The following is a 26,388-nucleotide window of genomic DNA, read 5'->3' on the forward strand; positions in this document are numbered from 1 at the left end:
TTGGGTTGAGTCCCATTGTGGCTTTTGCAAGTGCAGTCAAGAGACAAACTGCTGCTCATTTCTTAGTATTTGCTTGGCGGCATAGCCCATTTCCATTGTGCATACAGTATCATACATTGTAAATAAAACACAATTATAGCATTTCCTTGTTTCGGTTGAACATACTTCTCACGTTTCCTTGTTTGGGTTTAATATAGTTTTGTTAGTTTGTTCATTCATTCATACTGTAGACTAGGTGGTGGTGGGTGGACAAATGTTATGATGTAGGCCTAAAATGAGCTTCCCCTCTTTGAAAGACCAGCATCCACTGTATCAAGTATATTCTCATGGTGTCATCCTCCACGTGGTGTTATTAGCTCTCCAACCTGCTGCTCTCAAGGTGTAACATCCTACAACTGCATTTAACACAAACATTTTAAAGTTTAAGTTAATATTTACACACAGATGCTGCAAGAAACTCACTAAACAATGTTTTGTGTGTGTGTTTTCCCTGCTGGATGACAGAGTCCATGAGTCTGCACCTTAATTATAAGACTGTGCTTCTGGATAACGAAACGTGATGTATAAAATGTGACAGAATCCATTATCAGGAAGAAGAAGAACAGCAAAATGCAGCAAATCAAGAGACGCAGAGATGTTTCTCTTAATGGGGGCCTCATTTAATCAGCAGACACCACCAAATGACACAGCATGACATGCTGTTGCTGATAAAAGAACAATTTATAAATGCTTTGTAATAAGGAGATATTTTAACAGATATTGCGCGATGTAACAGGCTGGGGGGGAAATACAAAAAAGCTGGAGGCAGTTGGACGAAGGACAAATTACTGAGGCAAGGTGAAATCCAGTCTGGTGGCATTTCAGATGTGGTTTAAAAATTGAGAGAGTGCATTCTCATGTTCACGTCTGAAAGCCCTCGGTGAAGAGGAATGCATCTGAACATTTGCTCAGTTTAATAAACAAAGAAACCTCCCGGCCTCACGCTGCTTTGTCTTCTTAACTTAAGTTTCATTTGTTTCTCATTTTTAAAAAATCAGAGTTTCAATCTTCTGCTGAACAAGTTTCAAATGTTTTGGTTGAGTGTTTTTCTCCCACTGTTTTTGGATTTCTGCTTCTCATGTTACATCATCACTTCGGTCTGAATGCCAGACTGTGTCTCATATCCAATAGTGCTTACAGTAGATTGCTCTGCTCCCACAGCTTGGTGCTAACAGAGTGGGGCTGTGACAGCATATGTGTGGGCTGTAAAACTGGAATGATAGTGGAACTGGGCATCTGTGTGTTCAATGATGCCATTATAGACGACTATACCTCCTCCAGTTCTTATCTAAAGATGACACAACATGTCATCACCGCCAGACTCACACATGCCACTCTTGTTTGTGAAGAGAATCGGTGCCATGGGGGATGAAATCATAATTGAAATGTTTTATGCAGACAAAACCCTCACATGGCAGCTCTGTCACTGCCCACAATGTACCGGTCTAAATAACTAATAAACACCCTGGATGGTTTGTGCCCCACAGTGCTGTTCTGATTATTATGTTTTGTAAAATACTAATTCATATTTTACTTCATCCAATAAGAAGCTGTATGTGTTATAAACACAGTTGAATAGGCTTCTGGAGTCAGGTCAGTGCATGAGAGCCCAGGTGCATCCATGATATGGGGACGAGCCAATTTGGCTCCAATTTCTGCCGTGACTATCGAACCAAGTGGATCTAACCTGACATCTCTCTTTCTCACTTTCTCGCTCTCTCCCTCACCATTAATGTGTGTGAGTGTGAGTGTGAGTGTGAGTGTGAGTGTGTGTGTGTGTGTGTGTGTGTGTGTGTGTGTGTGTGTGTGTGTGTGTGTGTGTGTGTGTGTGTGTGTGTGTGTGTGTGTGTGTGTGTGACAGAGAGGGAGCATGAAATAGAGAAACAAAAAGGAAATTCTGCCAGCGCTGTTAACTGGCTGCCTTGTATCATCAAAATGAATGATCATTATAAGCCCCACAGATTGAAAGTAAACATCTCTTCACTTTGTTGCGATGGCAAACAACTGAACAACAGTCAGCCCCTCTGTCTCTACAGCCTCTTCACTCATGTGTGTAATTATCAACCAACTGTCAATGTCTCCTCGCTAAAAAGCTTCACCCGCCTCACGTGTTTAATTAAACGTTTCAGTTTTCTGGCCGCAGCATTTATTTAAATCACCCCGACCCCGTCCATCAGCTAAATCAATACGTCCCGCGTCTAAAAAGCAGCGACTGAGCTGCTCACGCTGAGGTCACGACCTGTACAGCCAGACGCTCTGACAGTTGTGGTGACACAGCTGCAGGGCACAGAGGAATATCTGACCCTGGGGACTGAATGATGTGGCATGCATTTGTGTGTGTGTGTGTGTGTGTGCATGTGTTTGCAGCAGCAGTTTACAGCGTGATGACTAACTGTCCATGTCAAAAGCTGTAGATATTTATACAGAGACTTCAAATTGAAACTAGCATGTGAAAACAACTCATCTCATATTATCAGTGCTTTAGCTAAACATAAATCCTATAATAGCTAAGCACATATGATGCTTCACAAGTATATTAGTCATATTTATTTAACATATGGTATATACAGCATATGAGCATGACCTACATTACTAAGTGTGGCTTGTGAAAAGTTTGAGGTGCAGAGAGGCCAGGGAAAGTCATTGCAAAGAGAATATATTAAATATTACAAGAGACTTCCTCTTCATACTTTATTCAGGAGGGGTTGATGGTCTGCTCTTTGAGGAGCGCAGCTGAAGCATCTGTCAATTTCCTTAAGATGATTAACCTACGCAGAGTCGCTCTCGCCACAAATAAACACATGATGGTGTTTTCCAATCAGACACATCTCATCTCCCATGCATGTCACACTTAGGTGGGAGAAGCTGCAATCAACTCTGATTACTATCCTCAGATTTTTAATAACTAATGTTTAAAATCCAGAACTAGACAATGGAGGGCTGTCATTCTGGGTGAGTGAGTTTATAAGGCTATAAAATATAAGGCTAAAGAAAAAACAGTGCAACGGTTTACCATAGCTAAAGCCTGGTGGGACTGTAAAAAGTGATAGTGCAGCATGTTCGCTGCCTGTTTGCCTGTGGAATAAATGTTCAGAGGGGAATTTGGGCTAATGCACCATGACAAGACGACAACTCTGCAAGCACCTGCTTAAAAAAAAAAAAAAAAAAAACTGCACCTGCCACTCTCACTGGTACTGGCTTTCATTCAGCTTTAATGCTACAAGGGTTTCAAATTACACCAGATCAATTAACAAGGTACTTTTCCGGATAGCAGAAAATGTTTTAAATATATTTTCGTAAATGAGGAAGAAGAAAAATACTCATGTTAGCTGCAGTATCTTGTTTTAACAATATTATAACTCATTTATTATATTAAAATAAAAAAAAATTATATGTAACTGTTCTTAGCGAAGTAACAAAGTGTTTTACAAGAACAAAAATATATATACACAAAGCAACTGGTTTTTCCATGCCTTGTTGTAAGATAAATGCAGATTAGGTGAATTATATATTAGCATAGATGTTTGAAAAAGGAATATGAAAGGTGTCAGAAACAGATGCAGTGCTGCACTGTGCTCACGTCACAAGCACTGTTCTTTCTCTCTCTCTGTTTCAGTGCTTTACTTACTTATTTATTTACTCATTTATTCATCTTGATGTGCCTTTGCTCTCGTAAGGTGACATTGAAACAGAGCTGAGACCTGCCACCCAAGCAACGTGTGTGTCTCAGTGTACTAGAAAGAGAGCGAGCTACAGAAAGAGAGAGAGGGGGGTGGAGGTGGGGGGCGTGGCGTGGGGTGGCTGGTACTGTGAAGTGTAACAGCAGTTATCAAAGTAATTTATGAGACAGTGTGGGACAGGGTACCATTTTGTGTTTGAGATTATGAACACATATATTTTTCTCAAACATCCCCTCAAGGAGTCATTGGAAAGAAGTTACACCCACCAAAGCAGGAGCATTAGCATACTTATATAAGGACACTGAGGTGTGAAATAGAGCAAAGGACAGTGCAAACCCCAGGATACTCTCCCCTGATTGGTTTAAAACTACATCTATTATAGGCTAGATGAATGGTGCACTCATATATGCAGTAAGTAGATCATCTGACATATGTTGCACTCCTTCTTGACCTAATTCAGTTGCTTAAACAACAAAATACACTAATGATTCAATATCTGTATTGACTTTTTGTAGATTTATGTAGATTATGTATTTACTGTTCAATCAGCTGAGCAGAGAAAACCTCTGCTCCTCTGACTTCAACAGCACCAGATTGACAGGAGCTGTCCTTGGTGCTGAATGGTGCTTTTCAATGCAGCTGAAGCTAACGGAGCTGTCCGAGGTGCTGAAAGTTTCATCTGATGGTACTGAGTGCCTGCGGTTCAGTTTTATGATTCCAAACAGCTCTGTCGGTCAGCAGGGGACACGGACACACACACACAGACACACACAAGCTCCGAGGTAAACACGACTTTCAGCTTTCAGTGTTCATTACACTTTTTTACAATCGCTATGACCCGTTTTCGGAAACTGTTAACGTACAACACGCGTATAATTTAATCTAATCCTCAAAATCACAAATTGTAAACTGAACATCAACATAAATTTTCAAAATACAAGAATGCACTCACACAATACACCAAATACCAAAACACTAACACTATCACTTCACACATGTCAGCTCTACTCCCTCTACTACCTCTCCTCATTCGTCTTTTGTTGGGTTTAGTAAGTGCATGAATATTTCTTGGACACAAAAAGTGAACAACCCATCTCAAAGAAGAGAGTGATTGAAGGAATTTCTGCAGTATGAAACTCTTTTTGCAACTGAAAATCACTGCAGAAAAGGACAAATCTGTATCATAGCTGCCATTCAACCTGTTCCAAAAGAAAAAGATGCAGAAAAAAGAAAAAAAAAGAAAAATACAAAGTCCTCCACTGCTGCATGTTCTCATCAATTTTACACAGACACCTTCTTTTTCTGTCCTTGTACTCGTCTTCCTCTCCTTCGCTTTTGTGTTGTTTTTGTTAACACAAGATCAGCCCAAAGAGGTCATGATTGAAAGAGCTTCAACACCTGTTTTCTAGATGGAATCAGCTGATTGATCTATTTTCATAACTTCAATCAGCTGATTTTCAATAGCAACAACAAAACAGGACAACAGTTGCAACCTACAATGTGAAGATGTTCTCTTCAACTTTAGCCTACAGGTTAGGTTTAGATCATGAGCTTATATCTGTTGAAAATTTAGCTAAATCTGCATGGTTGAGCTTGTTAAAGAAGTTAAAGCATCTATTAAATTTGTTAAATGTGTATTTACTGTAGTGTCAAAATAATGTGTTGTATAGTCCACACAGACTGATGTTGTTAGATTTGTGGCTACAGAACTGAAAAAAGGTTAATAGCAATAGTTAAAAAACAAAAACAAAACTGTAACATTAATTTTAAGTGGTTTTATTTGTACACTCCCACCAGCAGGAAAACTGTTTGTCAAATGTTTTGGTTTGTCATTTTATCATGTTGAAATATGTTAAACATATTTCATATACTGCTCATCACGTGGTATATACACCAACCGTGTGCTGGCAGTAAAAAATGAAAACCACCATTTTTTCTTTCTCCCCCCCTCTCTCCCTGTAGCATCAAGCTAACGCTTCTCCTGCTCTGTGGAGCCGCTGCTTCCGCTCGGTGAAACCACGCATGTGTTGGTCCGTGCTGCAGCAACGTGCATCAGTTCCTCTCTGACCCCCGTGTTAATCTGCATTCAGACCGAGGCTCCACTGCTTTTCTCAGCTGCTCGATATTAAGAGTAGCTTATTACGAGGGAGGGGGGGGGCTTCGCCGTCTGAGGCAGTTTTCGGGCCCTGCTAGGCTGTCGGTTCAGCAGCGGAGGAGACGCAGCCTGGAAAAAAAAAAAAAAAACACAAGCGGGCGAAGCGAAGCGAGCGATACGAAATCAAACTTTCGACTCGCATCGATTTTTGTTGTGGCTGATTTCACTCCACCGCACGTCCGCCTCGGGTCTAGGTTTGCAGACCCGCTGCCGCTAACGTGCGTAATGTATCGCAGAGAGGAAACACAGTAAATAGACGGACACGTCCATCTGCAAAAAAAAAAAAAAAAAAATAGAGAGGAAACGAAGATGGTGATGATGATGGCTTCACCCAATTTAGCCTCCAAATGCTCGACAGCAATGGCGAAGCCTTCCCTCCCCCTGAAGCTCTTCCTCTGGGTCTTTATTGTGGTTAATCTCCCTACAAGGTAAGATATCACCGCCGAATATTTCCTCTCAGAATCAGCACCGAGTGTCGCTTCTTGCGTTCGGCAGCGCCTCTTTACATTTTAACAACATGGTTTTGTGCTGTGCCTCCATCTATCGCCACCCAGCCCCGCTGACGGTGGCTCCTCCGCTTTCAGCAGCAGAAACAAACGCATGTTATGTTCTTATAATTCACACTTAAATGTAACGGTGCTTTAATGTAGAGGTGTGATTTTTATCTTTTTACCTGGCGACAGCGACACATGCATCGCGTTACTGGGATGTTTCCTTTATCACCACCACCATCATCATCATGTCTTTTTTTATTATCATCATTTTTTTGTGGTTGTTGCAAAAGACAAAAAAACGAACAGCTACAGATTCTTGTAAATATCTCAGTGTGTGAGCGTCTTGTGATTTCACTGATGTTTTAGTCCTATAAACATGTTCATAGGAGACGGTTTGTCCAGCATCTCTCTCTCTCAATCTGGCCGACGTTAGAAATAGCATAGTGGCAGGCTAAGTTGAGTGAAGCTAAGGCTACACAGAGTCTCTGCTAAGCTGCCTTCAAGGATCAAGTCTATTCTCAGAGCCAAAGCCTCATTATTGGAGCATGAGTCGGACGTGGCCGAAGTGGGAAAAAGATAAATACAAACGGTCTTTGGTAGCCTGATGAAGAGAAGTTGGGTGTGAATGAGGGTTCGTCCCACGTATGTGAAATAATAATAATGATATATATATGAAGGAAAAAAAAGCTTTTCAAAATGGCAGACAATCACAGAGGATACAAGTGTAGAGGCACAATAAGGACAGGGACAACACATATGGACTGATCACATTCACACATTCACACATAGACTGGAAACATCCATTTCAGCTGTAACTAAAGCGCAGGTTTGGGTTTGTTCCTGTGCTGAGATAAGAACAGTGAGGAGGCAGCGGGTGGTTACAGGCTCCTCGCATCTTTTTTTTTTCCCTCTTGTGTTGCTGCTGGAGGGTGAAAAATGGAGGCAGATAAATCAGCTCGTTCAATCACCGTCGTGGTGATGGTGGCAGCCTCGGGGGCTTCTACGTATATGCAAGCTGTCAGGGCCTGTGCTGTGCGTTTGTAATCGTATGCACAAGTAGCGTTCACCGTATGCTCGAGTAAACATTACACCTTGTCCCATTGAATGGCGGGCAGAGATTGAGATCCATAGGCAGGTTAGGGATGTTACAGGTTGTGCATGAGCGACTGGAGGATAATGAAGTGAGGGGAGGATCAATGCAGGTGACACATCTGGATGTTTTTTTTAAAGATTCATGCGAGCTTTGGATGTCTGCACCTGTATAAAGGTTGTGTGTATGTTAACCCCCCACCCAACCTCCTCCAGTGACCATCAGGCGTTTCCTCCACTCACACACACTTCATTTGCAGGTCCTGTGCCCTCTCTAATTAATGAAAAGACAAGTCTTTTTTGTGCCGGGGTAAGTTGCATTGGAAGTCATTTGTGATTCATGTGTGAGACCTCTTACATAAGTCTTCTCTCAAGGCCTCAGGCGTGCTCTCAGTAATCTATGCTACTTTGTGACTCATTGACAGTTACTATGTGTAGTGATGCCCGACTGCGTCACCATACATTAACTCCAGTGCACAGTCAATTTCACATCGAAGGTATCGCAGCATCAACAACACCCGCAGGAGGAAGTGGAAGAGAAAGGGAATTGGTGCCCAGTGTTTTGGTCAACGTGTTATTCCATCGGTCGGGATCATGTTTCGGCCATGACAGGAGGGGAGTGTGATGTCAGAGTGATGTCAGAGTGGCAAAATTTGCTCAATCACCCATTACTATCCTTCTCCCATGTTTACTTCTCTAACCTGAGCTGCAATCAGACATGGTTTAAATATCCTTCATAATGTGTTAATCTCATCTCATTAAAAAAAGAAGAAAGTTCACATTTGCATTGATCAACGGCGGTGTATGAAAATTAATCACAGTTGATGAATAATGATTATGGATCAGTGTCTTTTCGAGCTTCTCTAAGTGAGGATGATGTGGTTTAAATTACAAGTCAAATTCATGGACTCTCACATGTCACAAGTTGTATATCAGTTTTCCCAAAGCTGAAAAACATCAGTTAAATATAAATGACCAGTGTTTATGAGTCAAACTCTCCATCTCTTCAAACGGGGAAACCCTCAGTTCACTGGAGTCAAGCCCTCGTATACTATCTGGCTCTTGTCATCGTGCAAAGAGGGTTAGAGATGTATTATTGTGATGGACTGTCACTCTGTCATGTAACCCAATTATGACTGATGATGATCACATATATATTTATTTATGCTGCATATTTCACAAAAATGGAGTGGATAGTAAGCAGATGTCAGCGTGTGTCCTCTGTGGATCTGACAGGACAGTAGAAGATGACAGTCAAAGCTCATACAGTAGCTGCCTCCTGCTTACAATTTAGACTCTGTCATATTCGTCACCCAGGAGGTATTAAGGTCAGAGGGATTTCAGATTTCTGGGATAGAGTTGGGGAGGCTTTGAATTAACAGCACTGGTGATTATTCCCATTTATTCACAATAAACTTGAAGCAGGGTCGTGGCTGTTGGCACGTAACGTGCTTGTTATTTCCAAGCTGAAAGCACCACAGTCATCTCTGATGATCTCTGTGCAAGATAAATATAGATCGTTGTTTTTGTCTTTCTCGAAAAAGGGTTTTTGAAGGAGACAAACAGACAGCAGGTGGTTTTTACATGCATCAGATCTTTTATCGCTGACTACAAACAATCACTGTTGCATTAGCAGTTGTTGTTGTGATCGTCTGTCGTCCGTCCAACACTTGAGCTGCAGCTCATATTGAAATAATCCAAGAAATTCCTAATTGAGGCTTCAACAATATTGGCACCATCACTAATTGGCTCGATCTGGTTTATTGTAGTTAACCACTGATAGAAACAAGTCAACTGAGCTAATCTATGTGATCAGGTGAGTGAAGCCAGTAAATGGAGAACAGGCAACACAAGGTCCAGCTGTTTTTTTTTGTGTGTGGTTGCAGTCACAATCCTGTACATTGCTGCAGCCTCGTCGTTAACCAGGGGAACAATTAACATCCACTTCAAATGATTACAGTTTGTTAATTAGTGGGGGGAAAAAAAGTGGCCATTGTGTTGAGTCATTTTCTTTTATTAATGGGAGCGGCTGAGAAAGAGGCTTTGTAGCAGGAACTTGAGTGGTTTGTTGGGTTGTTGCCATCGGGGCCGGACCAATTTCATGTTGGCTAATAATATGCATGAGGGTTCATTAAATTAGGTTCCTTCATTAGCTACAGTATAAAACATACAAAGATAATATCTCAAGGGAACTTGATGTGGATGCTAATGGTGACGGCACGTAGCTGTTTGCTTTAAGTGATATTGCGCTCATTTCCCTCCTCAGCCCTGACGTGTGTTTCTGCAGCAGAGAGGGGGAGGGGGTTCATGTGTTAGAGCAAACGTTTAAGACCATGCACCCTGTTTTATCTATATCTGCATTGAAGTTGAATCAAATGGTAAGAACTTGTCACAAAATGTGCAGTAACAGGCCTACAGTCTACAGTATGCTCGTCAAGCAAGCCAGGAAAATATAACACCAGTCATTTTAATCAAATACTTCACTACACAAAGAACGAATGAGAATGACAGTTTTGTTGTTTTTAACCAGCTCAGAATTTTTGCATATTTCCATGCTAGCTGTCAAGCTACAGCAAGCTACTTCCTGCTCGGGCCTAGTAGCTGGGCTGCTGGCAAGACAAGGGCATTTCGGGTACATTTTTTGTTTTTATAAAAACTTAATTTAATTAAAGTTTACAAATGAAATATAACACCATAGCGCTGGCATTACCCTTTTCATGTCACTCACCCCCCAGTGGCAGATTGCGCACCACAGTTTGAGAATCCATGTGTTGGAGGAAACATGAGATCTGATTTTAACAGATCTGCTGCATCGTTGGGATTAGGCCTGCACGATATCGGCAAAATGTCCGATGTGTGATGACCATATGATTTGCGATAAATAAGCAAATATCCAGGTCTGCATGTTAACCATACAGTTAGACTCAATACACTATATGCCAGGCCTGCAGTGGTGCTGTATCACAAATATCAAATCACAATCACAAATACACCCAAAACAGAAAAGAAGAGTCGAAAGCTTGCACTCTGTAAACAAACTCGACTAAACACAAGAAGTCGTGCCAGACCGAATATGCTGATCGATGCCACATGGACAGGTTTCAGACGTGGCGTTGAGGGACTTGACAGAAGTCCGCCATTGTTGTTGTTGTTGTTAACGCGTGTGAAGGCATGGCATTTCAGGCAGCCTTTGCAATGTGTTTATCGTGCATGTTGATATCACGATGACGATGAAAATGAGTCTAATGGATCAGCCCTAGTCGAGATCATTGTGTTGTTTTGACTGAAGCATATAGAGCAGATGAAAATGGCCTGATGATGATGACGATGATGTGATGGGTAGGATGCATGAAACTATGACACTGTCCTCAATAAAGGAGGCTGTGAGCACGACCATTAATTCCACTTCTCTAACATCACTACACACGGAGACATGGGAATTCATATGCATGAAAAAAACAAACTCAAATGCACACACACACACAAACACAAACACACAACAGCACAGATGCACACATATCTGGCGCAGGCCTCTCTGTGGACCTCCAGGTACCGAATTAGCAGGCAACAGCTCAGCTCTGCCTGCAGTGGAGAACACATGGCTCTTCCTTTGATCTGCTCGTCTTTGGAGCTTTTCCATATGCACCGAGATACTCAGCAAAATGAATATAGATGGTTAAAACTGCAGCCGCCTAAAAAAAACATCAGAAGGTTTTTTAGGTTCTCACATCCTCCTCTCTGCCCTCTTTATTATCCTGCTGCATGTCTGTGTCAAAGACAGGTATTCCCTGGATATTTTTTTAATAACATCCAGCAAGGCGTATCTAAAAGGCTCCACCTGAGTGAAATAATTAAGATTTAATGTTTTAGGCACTAGTGTTATGATGGAGATGGATGGCACTTAATGGCACTTAATGAAGTCTAAGAAAGAGCACTGGTCAAAACATTATTCCTCGCACCCATCCAAAGAACATGAGAAAGCTATCAGGGCTTCTGTCCTTGTGCTTCACCATGGAAACAGTGTTTTCTTTTCCTCGCCATTTCCTGTTCCACCATTCTTTATTATTTCATTCAGAAGCCTCTTTTTTTTTCCTCTCATTGAAAGCTCAGAACTGTTTCAAGGTTGCTCTTTTGTGCTTTTGCCCATCTCCTCCCTCTCTGGAGCCGGGCAGCTCGAGGACTCACTACAATATACGACTCTATCACTGTTATTCTTTTGTCTCTGCTGCTGCGTTTGTGACGTGTTCTGTGCACAAACAGATCTGTGTTATTTATCAAGCAGCTCAGAATGCAGGTTTTTGCTGTTATCTGAGCCACAACTTGCATGTAATTAGTAAAGTAGGCCTCTCGTTAATGCATATGCATGTGAGGAGGAGAGATCGCTGGAGATGTGAAATATGTGGGTGATTGGAAATTCCACTAGATATTTCCAAGGTTCTTACAATTTTCAGGCTTTATTAATTCATTAATTTATTTATTCATGCATTTATTCGACATTGGGAAATTAGCTCCATCCAAATACAATGTGCACGTTTACAGTGGTTCATTAAGGGAAGGTTGTTGCAGAGTCGTTTTAATTGTCTCGATCTAGAAGCTACAGTTGGAAGCTGAACTAGATGTTCACTGTGGTGTCAAGTCAACTGTAGATGAGCCAGATGAAGGCAATTAAAGTGTTAGGACAAGAATAAAATAATAATGCAATGTTAAAGGACAAATATTACACGATTTGAAAAGAGTTAAACAACGTAGATGGTGCATAGCACAAACTGCAGTTACAGCGCAGGGCAAAAGATCTCATAGAAGTAAATACTGTCAAATATAATTGAATAAAAAGCTGTGGTAAACAGAAACTCTTACAACTTTGGTTTAAAAGAACCTAGCTCTGGAGCAGCCCTTATGTTTTCTGGGAGTCTCTGAGCTTCAGTATGTGGTGTAGTCTACACTTCTTGCTGTTTCACATTTAGTGGAAATAGATTTGGAATAAATACAAGAAACCTGTTGTTTCAAAATAGAAGTCAGAAACACTTTAAATATCCACTGAGCTGAGGCCAGTGTGTAGGAGCAAGATGAACAGCAACCTTCAGCCTGATGAAGGTCAAAGCACCAAGACGTTGAGAAAAAGACATCCATCGCAAGTTAAAGCAGAAGTAAGCGATATTTTTGTGTTAATATAAGTCTTAAATAGTTATATCTTCCCACAGCAATCACTTACATAGAGTGTTTGGACCGAAACACGGGTCTGTCAGTCACTCTGCTCAGCTCTGAGCCGAGGAGAAAACATTTCTTGTATCCTACAATTTTTATCCAATGAGGAGAGAGAACGGCATGCAGGGCTGTGTGTGCAGCCAAGGGATGCGCGTGAATGTGGTGACGTAGGGACGAGGACCAGTAGATCCATGACGAGGGCGGGGGCTGCTAACTCCATCGGCTGACAAGACGTTATGGTGCGTTCAGGGCAACCCGTAACTCGTGTTTTTCCGACCTGTGAAGTCGTACCAGTTCGATCTGGTGCGAGTTCACAGGTCGGAAGTTACGAGTGGCCGTTATAATGACTTTCACAGGCAACAGGTCGGAGAAACGCGAGTTGCGGGTTGCCTGGAACGCTACAAAGTCGTAAGTCGTGACTTGAAGCTGTAATTTACGGTTTCAAAAGCCTGCCTGGAACGCAGCATTAGCCAAAACGACCGGATCGCTTACTTCTGCTTTAAGAAACCTGATTATTCTCTTGCTGTAGCTTCACAAACTCTTCTCAAAGTTAATTAAGTGTTTGGGGATGTTGTGACTTCTTCACATTACGTAATATATCTTTGAGGTTTCTAATCCTAAAAAATGAAAAACAACCATTGAACCTTTTCAAACATCTTTTCATGTCCAACACACACGTGGAAGTCAGTTCACAGACGTTGATTACGTAATAAACTGCTGCCTTGGTAAATCACACACTAATTACACACAGACTGTGGAAACACACTGGATGAAAAGACGTAGAACAAATCCAGTCTGTGTTTTTGTTTACATGAGTTTGATTCTTCTCATTCCAACACACACGCAGTACATACATGTTCACCTCTCATCGCATTGCAGGTATAATCATGCAGCTCTGAGTCTCCTGACGAGGCAGCGTGACGTCGTCAGCATATTAACATTTTCCTGGGAGATCATGCGCCTCCATCTTCTGTTCAGCTCTCAAATGTGAAAACTATCTTCTATTGTAACAGAGAATAAATCTTCACTCCAGACGTACAATTTACTGAGATCATCCTTGTCTGTGGGAGAGCAGGAAAAACATTTACTACTCCACCGTGGTGGTATTTGTGGTCGGGGGCTCTTGAGACATCATTATCCCTTCAGTTTGAGGCGTCTGAGATGAGGAGGTAAACTCAGGAAAATTGCCTTGTCTTCTTCCAGCTCTCACAAAAGCTCAGGGGCTCTAAAAAACCTCTTTCATGACATGACAAACAATCCTGCCATCAAGTTCTTAAACTTTGCCATTTTTCGAATTTATTCATTATATTTTTGTAGACTTCAAAACTGAGGGCTTTAATATCTTATGGGTTGAAGTGGTGGTGGGTGTCGGAGGAAGGGTGGGAAGAAATTGAATTTGGATGTTGGTTGTACGTGTAATTTCACATTAATTCAGTCGAGTACTTTGACTCCGGGGGTTAATTTATCTAGTATTTCATCAAGAGTGCTCTGTGTGTGTGTGTGTGTCTGTATTCAGAGAGTAGGTGTGAGGACAGAACTGTGACACAAGCAGAATATTGGAATATTGGAGTTTGTTTTTCTAACATTTAGAATTTGAAATCAAAATAAATTATATTATTGATTTGGTTCAGTTTCCTGACAGAGGTTTAATTAGATTTCCTGCTGGTCATTTTGCCACATTCAAACTTCTATTGAGTGAAAATAAAAAAAAGCAGAATAAGCATTATTGAAATCTTGAAGGAGAATTTGTATTGTTTTATAAAATATAAACTGATATTTATATATGACCATCAGCTGTCTGAGCTCACATGGCCAGTGTTTGTAACTGTTGACAACATGCATACACACACACACATACTGTAATGGTTAAACTGCTGTGTCACATGGATGATAGAGGCTCTCAGCTGATGTGATGATGCACTGATGTGATTTTCAGTGTACACGATGAAAGGAAAGTTTAAAATCTCCTCAGAGATAACAACATAATTTTCCTCTCAATGTGTCGATATCATACCCTCTGTTATTTTGGCACCAACAAGAGTGAGGATGATTGAATTATGAAAAAAAAAAATCCAGATGTTACAGAAGACAGTTTGCTAGTGCGTTGTTATCTGATGTGGTCTGGGTTCCCTATTAAAACAATCTGCCCTAAATGGTCTTAGCTTTCTGCATATGACAGTATACAGTATGTTGAAGGGGGCAGATGCTGCAGGAATTTTATCTCAGGTTTTAAAAAATGATCTACTGTCGGCCGGTGCTGAATTTGAAGTCACTGAAAACAGGATTTGCAGAGCAGGTGTGAAGGAAATGAGAAATGCACGTCTTCCATCACAAGTGCTGCACTGAATGTGTGAGAAATGACAGAGACAAAATGGGAAGATTAATCTCAGTGTGTGTGGAAATGATGTGGTGATGAAAAAGCCCTGAAAATGTTTTAGCTCCTGACCTTGAGTTGAGATTTCTTTTTTAAAAGACTTGTAACTGTCTACGTCTCTTCTCTCCTAACACGTCTGTGTGGAGAAACTGCTCGCCCTCCTTTTAAACCAAATTATTGATTGCATGCATTTTCTCTTTCTCTCTCTTCCTCCTCGCAGCTCCTTCCAGACTGATGACGATGATGAGGTGGCTAACAAGACGTGGGTGCTGACTCCCAAAGTGTATGAGAGTGACGTCACGCACATCCTAAACAGCCTACTAGATGGATATGACAACAAACTCAGACCTGACATCGGAGGTGGGCGCTGATTTTTCACAGATGATCTGTTTAGTCACGGAATCACAAAGAAACGCAGCCCACGATTATGGGCAACGTTACAAAAACAATGCAATGAAATACTTGGCAGGTGATTGGACGAGCCACCTGTCTATCATACGAAAACACACAATACAAGAACAAGTGGCAGCCTGATGAGGTTGTGAAGTGGTTGTGTCCTCGTTAGCATCTTCCTGCATCGGAGGACGACTGAGGTTGAGTCTTAAAGGGATAGTTCAACATTTTGGCAAATTGGCCCATTGACATAATCCCTATAGTCATAGCAGTAGGTTTGTTACCTTTAATTGTTGGTGCAAGTGATTTTTTGAACGGCGGAGCAGAGCCGCGAGCTGCTCAGAGCTACGCTACGGAGGCTCATGAGATTTCTTGGTTTCCCTCATCAAACTCATCAAATACACAATCCAACAACTCCACAACGCTCTGGTGGACAAGTTGTGACCCGACATTCACCACGCTATGAGATAATAACAGAATGTTACGAGACAGAGTTGTTTTTGAGGCAAATTCATGCAAAACCGCTGATGCACGTTCCGTCGGGGGCAGTTTTTCAGCAAGCAGTCTCTGCATTTACCTCTGAAACAACTCTGTCTCATAACGTTCTGTTATTATCTCATAGCGTGGTGAATGTGCAGGTCACAACTTGTCCATAAGAGCATTTTGGAGTTATTGGATTGTGTATTTGATGAGTTTGATGAGGGAAACCAAGAAATCCCATGAGCCTCCATAGCGTAGCTCTGAGCAGCTTGCGGCTCTGCTCCGCCGTTCTAAAAACAACATGCACCGACAATAAAAGTTAATGAACCTACTGCTAAACTATAAGGATTATGGCAAGAGGCCAATTTGCCAAAATGTTGAACTATCCCTTTAACCTGATTGGCTGGATTTCAGTTTGAGTTGAGGCAGAATCGATCGCTTGTCCTTGGTTTCCTGGATGTTGAATCTGAATGTTTTGTTTCAGATTTTTGTGGATCTGAAGTCAGTATTTAGGATTTATTTTTTGAAAGCTTGAATTTTTAGTTTTGGGTCTGAGAACATTGAAGAACTGAAAAAAAAAAAATCACATGCTGAATAGACAGAAAAAGTCAAGTGAAGTCAAAGGAAATCTGATTTATAATTTAAAAGCCAAAAAAGAGAACAAAAATTCTGTGCTAGAAAAAGCTTTTACAATTTCAAAATCTGGCTAGATAGATTTATTTCCACAGAAGTCTGGCAAGATTTCGACTTGTGCTGTGTTGCAGGATTAAACCAGTCAGCTTTGATAAATCAACACTGATGCTGCGAGTTACATTGTAAAAGGTCCAAAATGAAATGTATTTGTTTTGGATTTGACTTTGTTAAAATGCCAGACGTCAGCCCAGGAGTCACACCTCATCAGTTTGCTCTCCAGTGTTATTTTTAGTTTATTCTAAAGTGATAAATAAGACTCAGGTTTTGGACTTCACAGCTAACACTTGTGACTTGTTTCACCTCCGGTACTGGCCAGTAATAATGTTATTCACGCCACCTGATGAAGTATTTTAATATCCCTGCTGCATGCTGTGAAGTGAAGGAGAAAAAAAAAGAAAAGAAAAAAGAAATGATGACAGTTTAATGGTGTGAAATGAAAACGGTGGTCCAGCTGTACAGGAGCCTGATGCCCTGCGTGGAACTCTTCACTGCACTCAGGACACAGCTCATTATTACACCACACTGCCCAGCACAAAGTGTGTGTTTGTGTGTGTGTGTGTGTGTGTGTTTGTGCTGCATGTTGACAGGCTGCCAGGCTTATTATAAAGCGTGTGTGTACCTGTGTTTACGTACATGCATGTGTAACAGTGGGGGTAGTAGCAGTCTGTCACAGTCCTGCAAGCTTTCTCCTCTGGGTGCAGACATGTAGCTTCCTGCCCTCGCTGTGACAGACAGCTGGGCAGGGCTCGCTGCTCTACGCTAGGAGTGCACATTTGTCTTAACGCCTGTCACGTCCAGCTGCAAAGCACAGAACGGGTGAGACGTTCAGTATCCTTGAATACTTGATTCATGGCTCAGTATTCCTCGGGAAAACTGGTTGAAGTCAAAATCTGTCACATACTCTTAGGGAATGATAAAGACGTACTGTACCACTGTGTGTGTGTGTGTGTCTGTGTGTGTGCTACAGTGAGCTGCGTCTCTATCGACTGGACCAGGAGACACCGGTCAGCGGTGGCGCGCTGTGTTCAAGCTGCTTCTGCCTCAGTCTCATCATCTCATGTCAAAGTGTCACAACTGAGACATTTTACATTTGTCTTGTGCAGGACGAGAGAAATCTACAGTCTGCACCATGAAGGGAAGAAGGTTCTCACACACTGATGCTACATTTACTTCATTCCAGTAACATGGACACGTTCCACTATTTTGTTTTAGTATTTTTCCAGTTTCTCCCAATATCAGGGCAGAGTATTTTGAATTTTGAATTTATTTATTCAGGATAGCCCCTTGAGATGAATCATCTCATTTTCGAGGAGGTCCTTCCACAAAAAGATACAATGATACAATGTCAGGTAAAGAAATACAAAGAAAAACAAATACATTGAAACACATTACAGGACTTACATACATACACACACACACACACACACATGCAAGACAAGGCTCTCCTAACCCCAGCTAATCCACAAACGGCCAGATATCAGAATAATAGTCAACTTGTGATATCTAAGCTTACAAATGGGAAAAAATAAATAAATAAATAAATAAAATAATAGTAATATTATAATAATAAAAAAGTATAATAGTATAAAAGTATACACTACATATACAAATATATATATTCATTTATTAATGCTGCACCCCCCCTCCATCCCAACCACCTCTGACCCACTGCAGCTTTACACCATGACCAATAAATTGACTGATGGAACGAGATGAAAGCAGCTAAGTCAGTATGTAGTAAATCCCTCACACTCGGTCGCCTTCATGGCGTGTCCATGCCACTGCACAATATGTGCAATGCGACACATAATGTGACACTTTTCGCGGGGCATCATCTTTGTTCTTGCGACTTTAGAAGTGGGCTTTTTTGCTCTAAATTGAGGAGCAGCTCAGATTCGCTTTGAGGTGCAGCTTCAGCCCAGAGAGCTGCTGCTGCCGCGGAGCTGGGCGGCTCGCTGCGCTGCCGCCGTCTTAACCATCATCTTCAAACGCGCTATGATCTCGCTCCTTCAGCGTTGGTCTTCCAGCTGCTGCCAAGTTACACAGCTACAGAGGGGTTATAATTAGCCGGCTATACTGTCATCTGAGCCACCAACCAATCAACCCCACCGACCAAAACCAAGGCAAAGCAAAGTTTGTCCTCCACTACTCCTCACAGCACTGAATTGCTGCGGATTTAGATTCATCCCTGATTGTGCCACGGTTTCCCTTTGAAGTCCATTGTGATGCTCATTTATTTTTAATGCCCCTGCAGTCTACGCTACTGTACATATGAAAACTGAAGCAAACAGAACAGAGAGAGTCTGAAAACCCTTCCTTCTTAACTCATAACACAGATGTGGCATTCATGAAGGTCGTTGCCTTCGAGAAAAGAGATTGTTCCATCGTCATCATCATTTACAAGGGCACACAGTTATTGTAATGAATTTAACGAACGGGTCTAAACGACTGGTAATGAATGCCGTTACATTTGGTCATTTTGGAGTCTATGAGCTCATTCCACCAGCAGCGTGTGGTGTGGTGTGGTGGGTGTGTTGGCATGTATCATGTTAAAAATCCTTTTCTTCTCTCACAGCCACTTTCTGTGCACTGGCATGATGCAGCGACATTTCCTTGGCACCTGTTTATGCATTAATGAAGACGTACACTTTCCAGTTGGCTGAGAGAATTAAAGGAGAATCCCGGTCATTTTCTAAGTAATGCTCTACAGCTCTAGGTCCCCGAGTGCGACCTGACCATAGGAAAAAATCAGAGAAAAATATGTGCAGACTGGACCTAGCTCTCCTCCTGCTAGCTGCGCTACACTGCAGTTAAACAGTGAAGCAATGGGGGCAGTTCTTCTAACTGTGACTTTGGCCTCTATATAATGCTCAAAATATCACTACAATGCTTTGCAACATCCACCAGTTCCTTACCACACAACACTGAGTGTGCATAACTCTGTTAATGTGAGAGTTATCACGTACCTCTGTTTACTCTAGCTTCGGGTAAACCTTACTAGTCGACTGTAGAGCTGGGGACTGTTTCCATATCAAACATGGATTTAGGAGGAAAAAAATGATTTTGGAGGGGGAAAAAAGCATCAATATGAATAAAACTGCTTTTTCCCCTCATCCAAAATAATTTTTTTCCTCCCAAATCCACGTTTTCCTCGCATTTTTGTCTTTGTTGATATGGAAACAGTCCCGAGCTCGACAGTCGACTAGTAAGGTCTACCCAGGAAGCTAGAGTAAACAGAGGAAACATACACGTTAACACTGCTCTCTCTTTTTAACAGAGTTATGCACACTCAGTGTTGTGTGTTAAGGAACTGGTGGATGTTGCAAAGCATGTGTAGTAGGGTTGTATATCTCCACCACTGAGGCCGATTCGATACGCATCTCGATACGCTGCCACCGATACGATACATTAACGATACACTGAAGCTCCTGTCGATACGATGCGATACGATTCACTCCTGTTCACGATGCGATGCGATTCAAATGCGATTTGATAACGATATGACTTAATTACAAAGAGATTCGGTTCGATATGATGTTTGATACAGTTGTGATATGAGAGTTTATTCCCATATCAAGTTTATTACCTCAATACCATTCTGCTTTACTCTCTGTATCAATTTAAGGCATGTAGCCTATATTTGGTTAATTTTTACAGGGAAAATCTGTCAAATCATATTTGAAAGGTACAGTCTAGAGGAAATAAATGGTGGAAATGAAATCCAGCTTAATCATATGGGCTAGTCTTGTGTAGTGGCACCTCTGCAGTTTGGTCTTTTCCTATATTATAATAATAATAACTTTATTTATATAGCACCTTTAAAAACACAAGTTTACAAAGTGCTTCACAAAACAACTTAAAAGAGACAAGTCACAGATGTTTTGTTGTGCACAGAGCATTTCTGGGTGGAGAGTCTGTGTTTTCTCTCCAGCCAGTGACAAAGCTCAGGTGTAGCTCAGTGCAGCAGAGTAGGAGAGCTACCTGTACTAGCCCTGCTAGCTGTCCCAGATGCTAACCGCTACCGCTAACTAGCGGTTAGCATCCGCGGCTACCACCGCTCCCAGCTCACTACAACCAGAGCCACAACCACAGCCCTCCTCCTAGTTACAGCCGGTGACGGCCGAGTATTGACCCACCGCCTCACTCGGACTGTTTACTTTTCTTGGCGGCTCTGACTACAGCTGCTGCTGCTGCTTTTGCGGTGGTGCATTCAGGTTGCCTCGGAAAATGAAATGATCGATTTAACCATGGAATTTACCGATGTAGAAGGCTAGAAGAGATGCATCGCAAATTCAACCATAAATTATGTCCGATGTAGCCTGAATCTACCGGTGCAGTCGCATCGCATACGTTTATATCGGACCACCGATATGAATCGGTGAATCTCCACATCCCTAATGTGTAGTGATATTTTGAGCATTATATTGAGAGTGAGGAGTTGTCGTCACAGCTCAGAGCCCTAATACATCCATGTCAGAGCCCCGCCCCCCTTCTCCGCCATGATGGAAGGATTCCGGTGGCAAAAGCCTTACTAGTCTATGGGCAAAACAAAATCGTCTACTCCGTAATTTACTGTTTTACAATGCCGGAAATCACTGCTGTGTTAAAAACTGCTCCAGTGATTTACTTTCTCCTTATTCTTTCTCGTAATTTGTTGATCTGTTGGCGCAAAAAAGAGCTAGAATTTAGTCGCGTCTCTGTGATGTTCTGATGTGTTGCCCCTGGCAACCGATAGCGTCTCCTTCCATCATGGCCGACCATAGGCACGTGACTCCTCACTCTCAATAGAGCCCAAAGTCGCGGTTAGAAGAACTGCCCCCATTACTTCACTGTTTAACTGCAGTGTAGCGCAGCTAGCAGGAGGAGAGCTAGGTCTGGCCTACACATATTTTTCTCCTATGGTCGCACTCGAGGACCTAGAGCTGTAGAGCGTTACTTAGAAAATGACCGGAATTCTCCTTTAATTAAGCTGTTTATGTTAATGTCCTGCCTACAGTGCTGTATGTGATCTTACTAATAGTCCAGTTTGTATTTTTAGTCTATATAAATTCCAGTGCAACAATACGCCGAGTGCCATGTGTGATTACATGTGTATGTGTGAGTCTGTTCATGCATGTGTGTGTGGAGGGTGGCGCTGCCATGTACATCCATGTATGCCTCAGAGTGACATGAAAAATGGATGCAGACCTGCACTCACTCCCTCCGTCTCTATCTCTCACGCTCACTCCAGCTTTCACATCAAGGCTGGAGGCCGCGTGAGTCTTAACCTTACTCTGCTCTCAGACGTTGTGTCCACTCATCCATAAACACACACATTAGATGGCAAAGTGTAGAAGCTGATCCAGGCTGGCGCAAGAAGATCTGACAGGGAGCGTGGAGGTCCATCTGACACCAAGCTGTCCACTTCCCTCCGCCCGTGCTCCTGTTTGACATCTGGCTGTCCATCTCACTAAAGCGGTACAGGCAGCAGACGAGAGGCGAGATGCACGGCAGTGGACAGATGTATACATGCAGGTGTACAAGCAGAGATAATTCATTTACAGTATATACATGGAGGCGTAAATGCAACTAATTGTCCGTGTGCTAGTTTTTATATAAAAGAAATTACCCTCAATTAAAACCAAAGACGTGTAATCGTTTCCTCCGTAGCTGCTGCTCTGATGTTTTCTGCTGATTCTTGATCATTCCTCAGGTTAAAAATGTGAAATCCTTTCCTCAAATTGTGTCAAGTCAGAATCTTTACGAGGCTCTTTCATCCAACAAGTGTGAGAATGAGGCGAACGCCGGCAGGTCTGTGAGAGGAGAGGGTGAATGATTCGTTATCGAGAGGAGCTCACAGGCCTCCGGGACGGGAGGACAGACAGAGGGATGGATGGGATGTTGCACAGGGCACAAATAAAAGGTTTCCTGGTAAATGGGTCAGAGTTTGGCCATAAATACAGACACAAGTGTGTGGTTTATTGGCAGGAAGCCTGTTGGAGGGTCTGGTCACGGACGAGAGAGAATCTGAGCCTGGGTTTTATTTTATCAGACAAACGGATGTCTCCTAGACCCGATCAAGTCCTCATAGTGATTCTCTGCAACGCATCGGTCTGACTTGTCCTCACTAGTCTGATGTATTTGTCTAGGAAGATGTTTCGCCTTTTATCGCAATACAAGTCCAGTTGTCTTTGATTCATTTTATTGTGCAGGGATAGCGATGGCCTGGATGAATGAGAATATCCATACACTCAGAGTGATTCATTTTGATTTTATACACACGAGTGGAGTGAAAAGAAAGTCGTCAGTTTTGACACGGAGCAAAACTCGGGATAAACAAGTCTTGGGTCAAAAAGATGTTTATGAAAATGGCCACACTCGTTCATCAGTAGTCCATTAAAATATTGGTCCAATATGTTGTAGAATATGATGTTCTTCATTTCTCTACTGAAATGAAGTATTGGTTTGATGATGCGTCTAATGAGAGACATCTGACGTTCAAGGAGTTGGTTTCAACTTTTGGTTATTGTTTGTCTCCTTCAGAGGAGCTTTGAAGTTTTCATCTCTTATAAACTGATTGAAAAGCTGCAGGACTTCAACACTTTGTTTTTCCTGACAAACTGTTTATGAGACATCACTCACAACAATATGTCCCTCTATTGACAACAACCTCATCACTGATGTTTTCCTGCACCTTTGTATTCACACGTCATGATGACAATATTTCTATTTTATTCTTGTTTTTAAATTATAATTTGATGATGATGATGTTACTAACACACCTGCTATCTAACTTGTATAAGTGCATGACTGAAAACTCTTCTGTGTTTCTTTGCAGTCAAGCCGACAGTGATCCACACAGACATGTTTGTCAACAGCATCGGCCCAGTGAATGCCATCAATATGGTGAGTAACACTGGAAATGTTTATGTTAATTATGTGTCACCATTGTTGTTATTAACTAAAGCAGGATATATACAGTAGAAGTGTGTTGCCCTGCCTCCATCCTCAGGGAGGTGAGAGTATAGAGATCCAGAGAGCAGCTTCTCTCCTCTGGCAGAGATTCAGGGTTTTTGCTCCAGCGGGGCAGATGTTTGCTGTCACAGAGGATCGACTGCTGCACCTAATCACCATGCTGCCCCTGCTGCCCTTGTAGTGTAGCACAATGCAGGTGTCACTCAGCTATTTAACTGCTGCACCGGCCTCAGTGGAGCTACAGTGGACAAACGTGGTCCGTTTTTATGAATTGCAGCATTAAAGTCATGTAACTAACAGTTATGTTGCTCATCACACGGCTACAGATCTGAAGGTGAAGTCTTTACTTGGTACTTGCCAACAATTGCATCAGCTACAATCTGAGATGTCACCTGTTCCAGGCCTCTGTGGTTTGTTCAGAAACATAAAACACTTTCTGACTTTTCCTTTCTTTCTTTTTTTTTAAGGCTTTTTGATCATTTCCTCTTGTTGTCATGGTTTGAGTGACAGCTTAAGAATGTGTGCTGCTTGCAGTAAGATTGTTTCTGTTCACCAGCTGCAGTGTAATTCATGTTATATAAACATTTGTGTTCATAAAAGTGCGCAAATAATTTGTTTTCTTATAAATACTTTACAAGAACAATGAAAAACTTTGCAGCAACGTGGTTTAGACACAAACTCTTTATATTACTATCCATTTGGGAAGTACCAGTGTTGGTACAGAAGTAGTTTCTGTCAGTATCTGACTGTGGAGTTGGTGTTTTTGTTATTTCTTCTTCTATATGCAGGGATTAAAGTTGTGTCACTCAGGAACACATGATGGAAATCGCTACGACGGATTTCCATTGTTTTGAGTTCATAGAGTCCATAATATGAGATGAGTGTAAATCCAAGGAGAGGGGTTATGAACCAGAACAACTAACTCACTAGTCAAAATTGACTCATAACATTTGCTCTTTCAAAATAAAATCCCAGTAGTCCAGGAAAAGGACAAAATAATCATTTTTCCTTGATTATACACCTTTGGAGATCGTTTGGAGCCAAAATCACAATTAAAATTTGATTAATTGCACAGCCCTAACGAGGACCCAGGTCTTCTGTGCTGGCAAATAGCCTGTTGTAAAGCAATCATCTCTATACTAAATTAATGTAGTTTAACATTATTCTGTACTATGTATTTTATGTTTCAATTAAATTTTCAGTTGTGTGACCTTTCACTTTATCAGAATCAGTATAGATAAAAAAAAATGTTGCCCACCCCTGGTCTGGAGTATTTAAACTTGACGGCTGCATTAGAGAACAGCAGCAGTAGTTCTAGTATGTGTGGAGAGGTACTGAATCTCATATTTTTACATATTGTGTTATTTGTTTAGCAGGCGTCATGTGATCTAACCTGTAAAATGTGTAACACATTGCAGGCGTGATGAATATGACTTGACTGCAGTTTGAAAAAAAAAATCAGTCGAATGATATTTTTTTTGCTTTAATGCCTTTAAATACATCTAAAGCCAAGTATCACATCTAGCTCAGTTAATTTGAGTTATTTGCATTACTGTACAACCTCCTCGCTCACAACCTGGACAGTAAATCTAAACTTCATACATATGTGTGAGCTGCTGGACGTTTGAATGGTCCAATGGTCAAAGTATCTATCTTTAAAAAAAAAACATTATCATCCACAATGCATCTCTGTTGAAACAGTAGCAAATGTTGAATTTCAACCATCAGATTTAAACAGGAGGACCCGTCGACTCGTCTCCTTGTTGGTGTTTGATCACCACTGGTAAAGTTACAAACACGCAGAACCAACAGGGGCTGAATATCGAGCTGTCATGCTGCAGTGGCGACTAAAATAGGGCAGAACTGTGGATCTGATAGTGGCGAAGAGGAAATAAAAAAAAGAGAGAAAGGTTTATAGGAGAGACAGAGAGAATTATAAATTGAGATCTCGCGAATCTCACAGCAGCAGCATTGTTTCATGTGTCATTGTTTTGTGCTGCACGTCCCTGCTGAGAACCCACTTCTATTGTAATTCTGCAGAGGAGTCGGCCCTGCACCGTGATGCCGTTCCATTTCAATTGGTCTTAGCTAAAACACCCACTCCCAATAACTGCAGTCACAGTGAAGAGCAGCGTCGACGGGATCAGGGAGGGGATGCGTGTTTATGCTCACATTAGGGAGTCTGCCTGCATGGATGGCCGTCCGTGTGTGTGTGTGTGTGTGTGTGTGTGTGTGTGTGTGTGTGTGTGTGTGTGTGTGTGTGTGTGTGTGTTTGCATGTGACGAGGGCATTCTGCTGACATGAAAGGTTGACTGATTGCCAATGCGTTCACACCGTGACGAGACAAATGTGGTGGAGTTTAGGGAGATTTTCTGATGAGCAGAGGATAGATAGATAGATACTATAGATAGATAGATAGATAGATAGATAGATAGATAGATAGATAGATAGATAGATAGATAGATAGATAGATAGATAGATAGATAGATAGATAGATAGATAGATAGATAGATAGATGTGTGCATGTGCAGCAGCTGAAAGCAGTGTGATTCTGTAAATCTCAGTATATAGGTTAAAGGAAAAGAAAAAAACCCTGGATGTTTATCCCACTCAGCAGGACCAGATGAAGATCCCAGGGCATTCAATCTTTCTCTCATCACTAGATTTGAACTATCTATCCGGCCTTTGTGAAAGAAACGATGCTGCGACGATGGGAACATTGCCTAGTGAAAATGTTTTTCAAATCTCGTTTAGTACTCTTTGGCATGGATTTTGTCTTTATTGTGGGGCTAAGCTTTGTCACTAAGTTAATGCCTCTGTGCCCTCTTGATC

At 41.7% G+C, this 26,388-nt stretch overlaps 1 protein-coding gene across 3 annotated transcripts in view; it reads left to right on the forward strand.

Moving 5' to 3' along the window:
• Window positions 1-6,195: 6,195 nt before the first annotated feature.
• Window positions 6,196-26,388, forward strand: part of gabrg2 (gamma-aminobutyric acid type A receptor subunit gamma2) — a gene marked incomplete at both ends in the record, with an annotated part of 54,814 nt that continues 34,621 nt past the window's right edge. For 2 of the 3 annotated variants that reach the window (XM_083986220.1, XM_083986221.1), the window contains 2 exons: window positions 15,297-15,396; window positions 23,420-23,487. In XM_083986220.1, the coding sequence (XP_083842346.1) occupies window positions 23,446-23,487 (42 nt within the window). Of the gene's footprint in view, window positions 6,303-15,256; window positions 15,397-23,419; window positions 23,488-26,388 lie in introns of those variants that run through there. The other variant, XM_083986219.1, reaches the window with a different exon arrangement.

This window comes from Trachurus trachurus (assembly GCF_905171665.1).
Source record: "Trachurus trachurus genome assembly, chromosome: 14".
In the NCBI taxonomy this organism is placed as follows: Eukaryota; Metazoa; Chordata; class Actinopteri; order Carangiformes; family Carangidae; genus Trachurus; species Trachurus trachurus.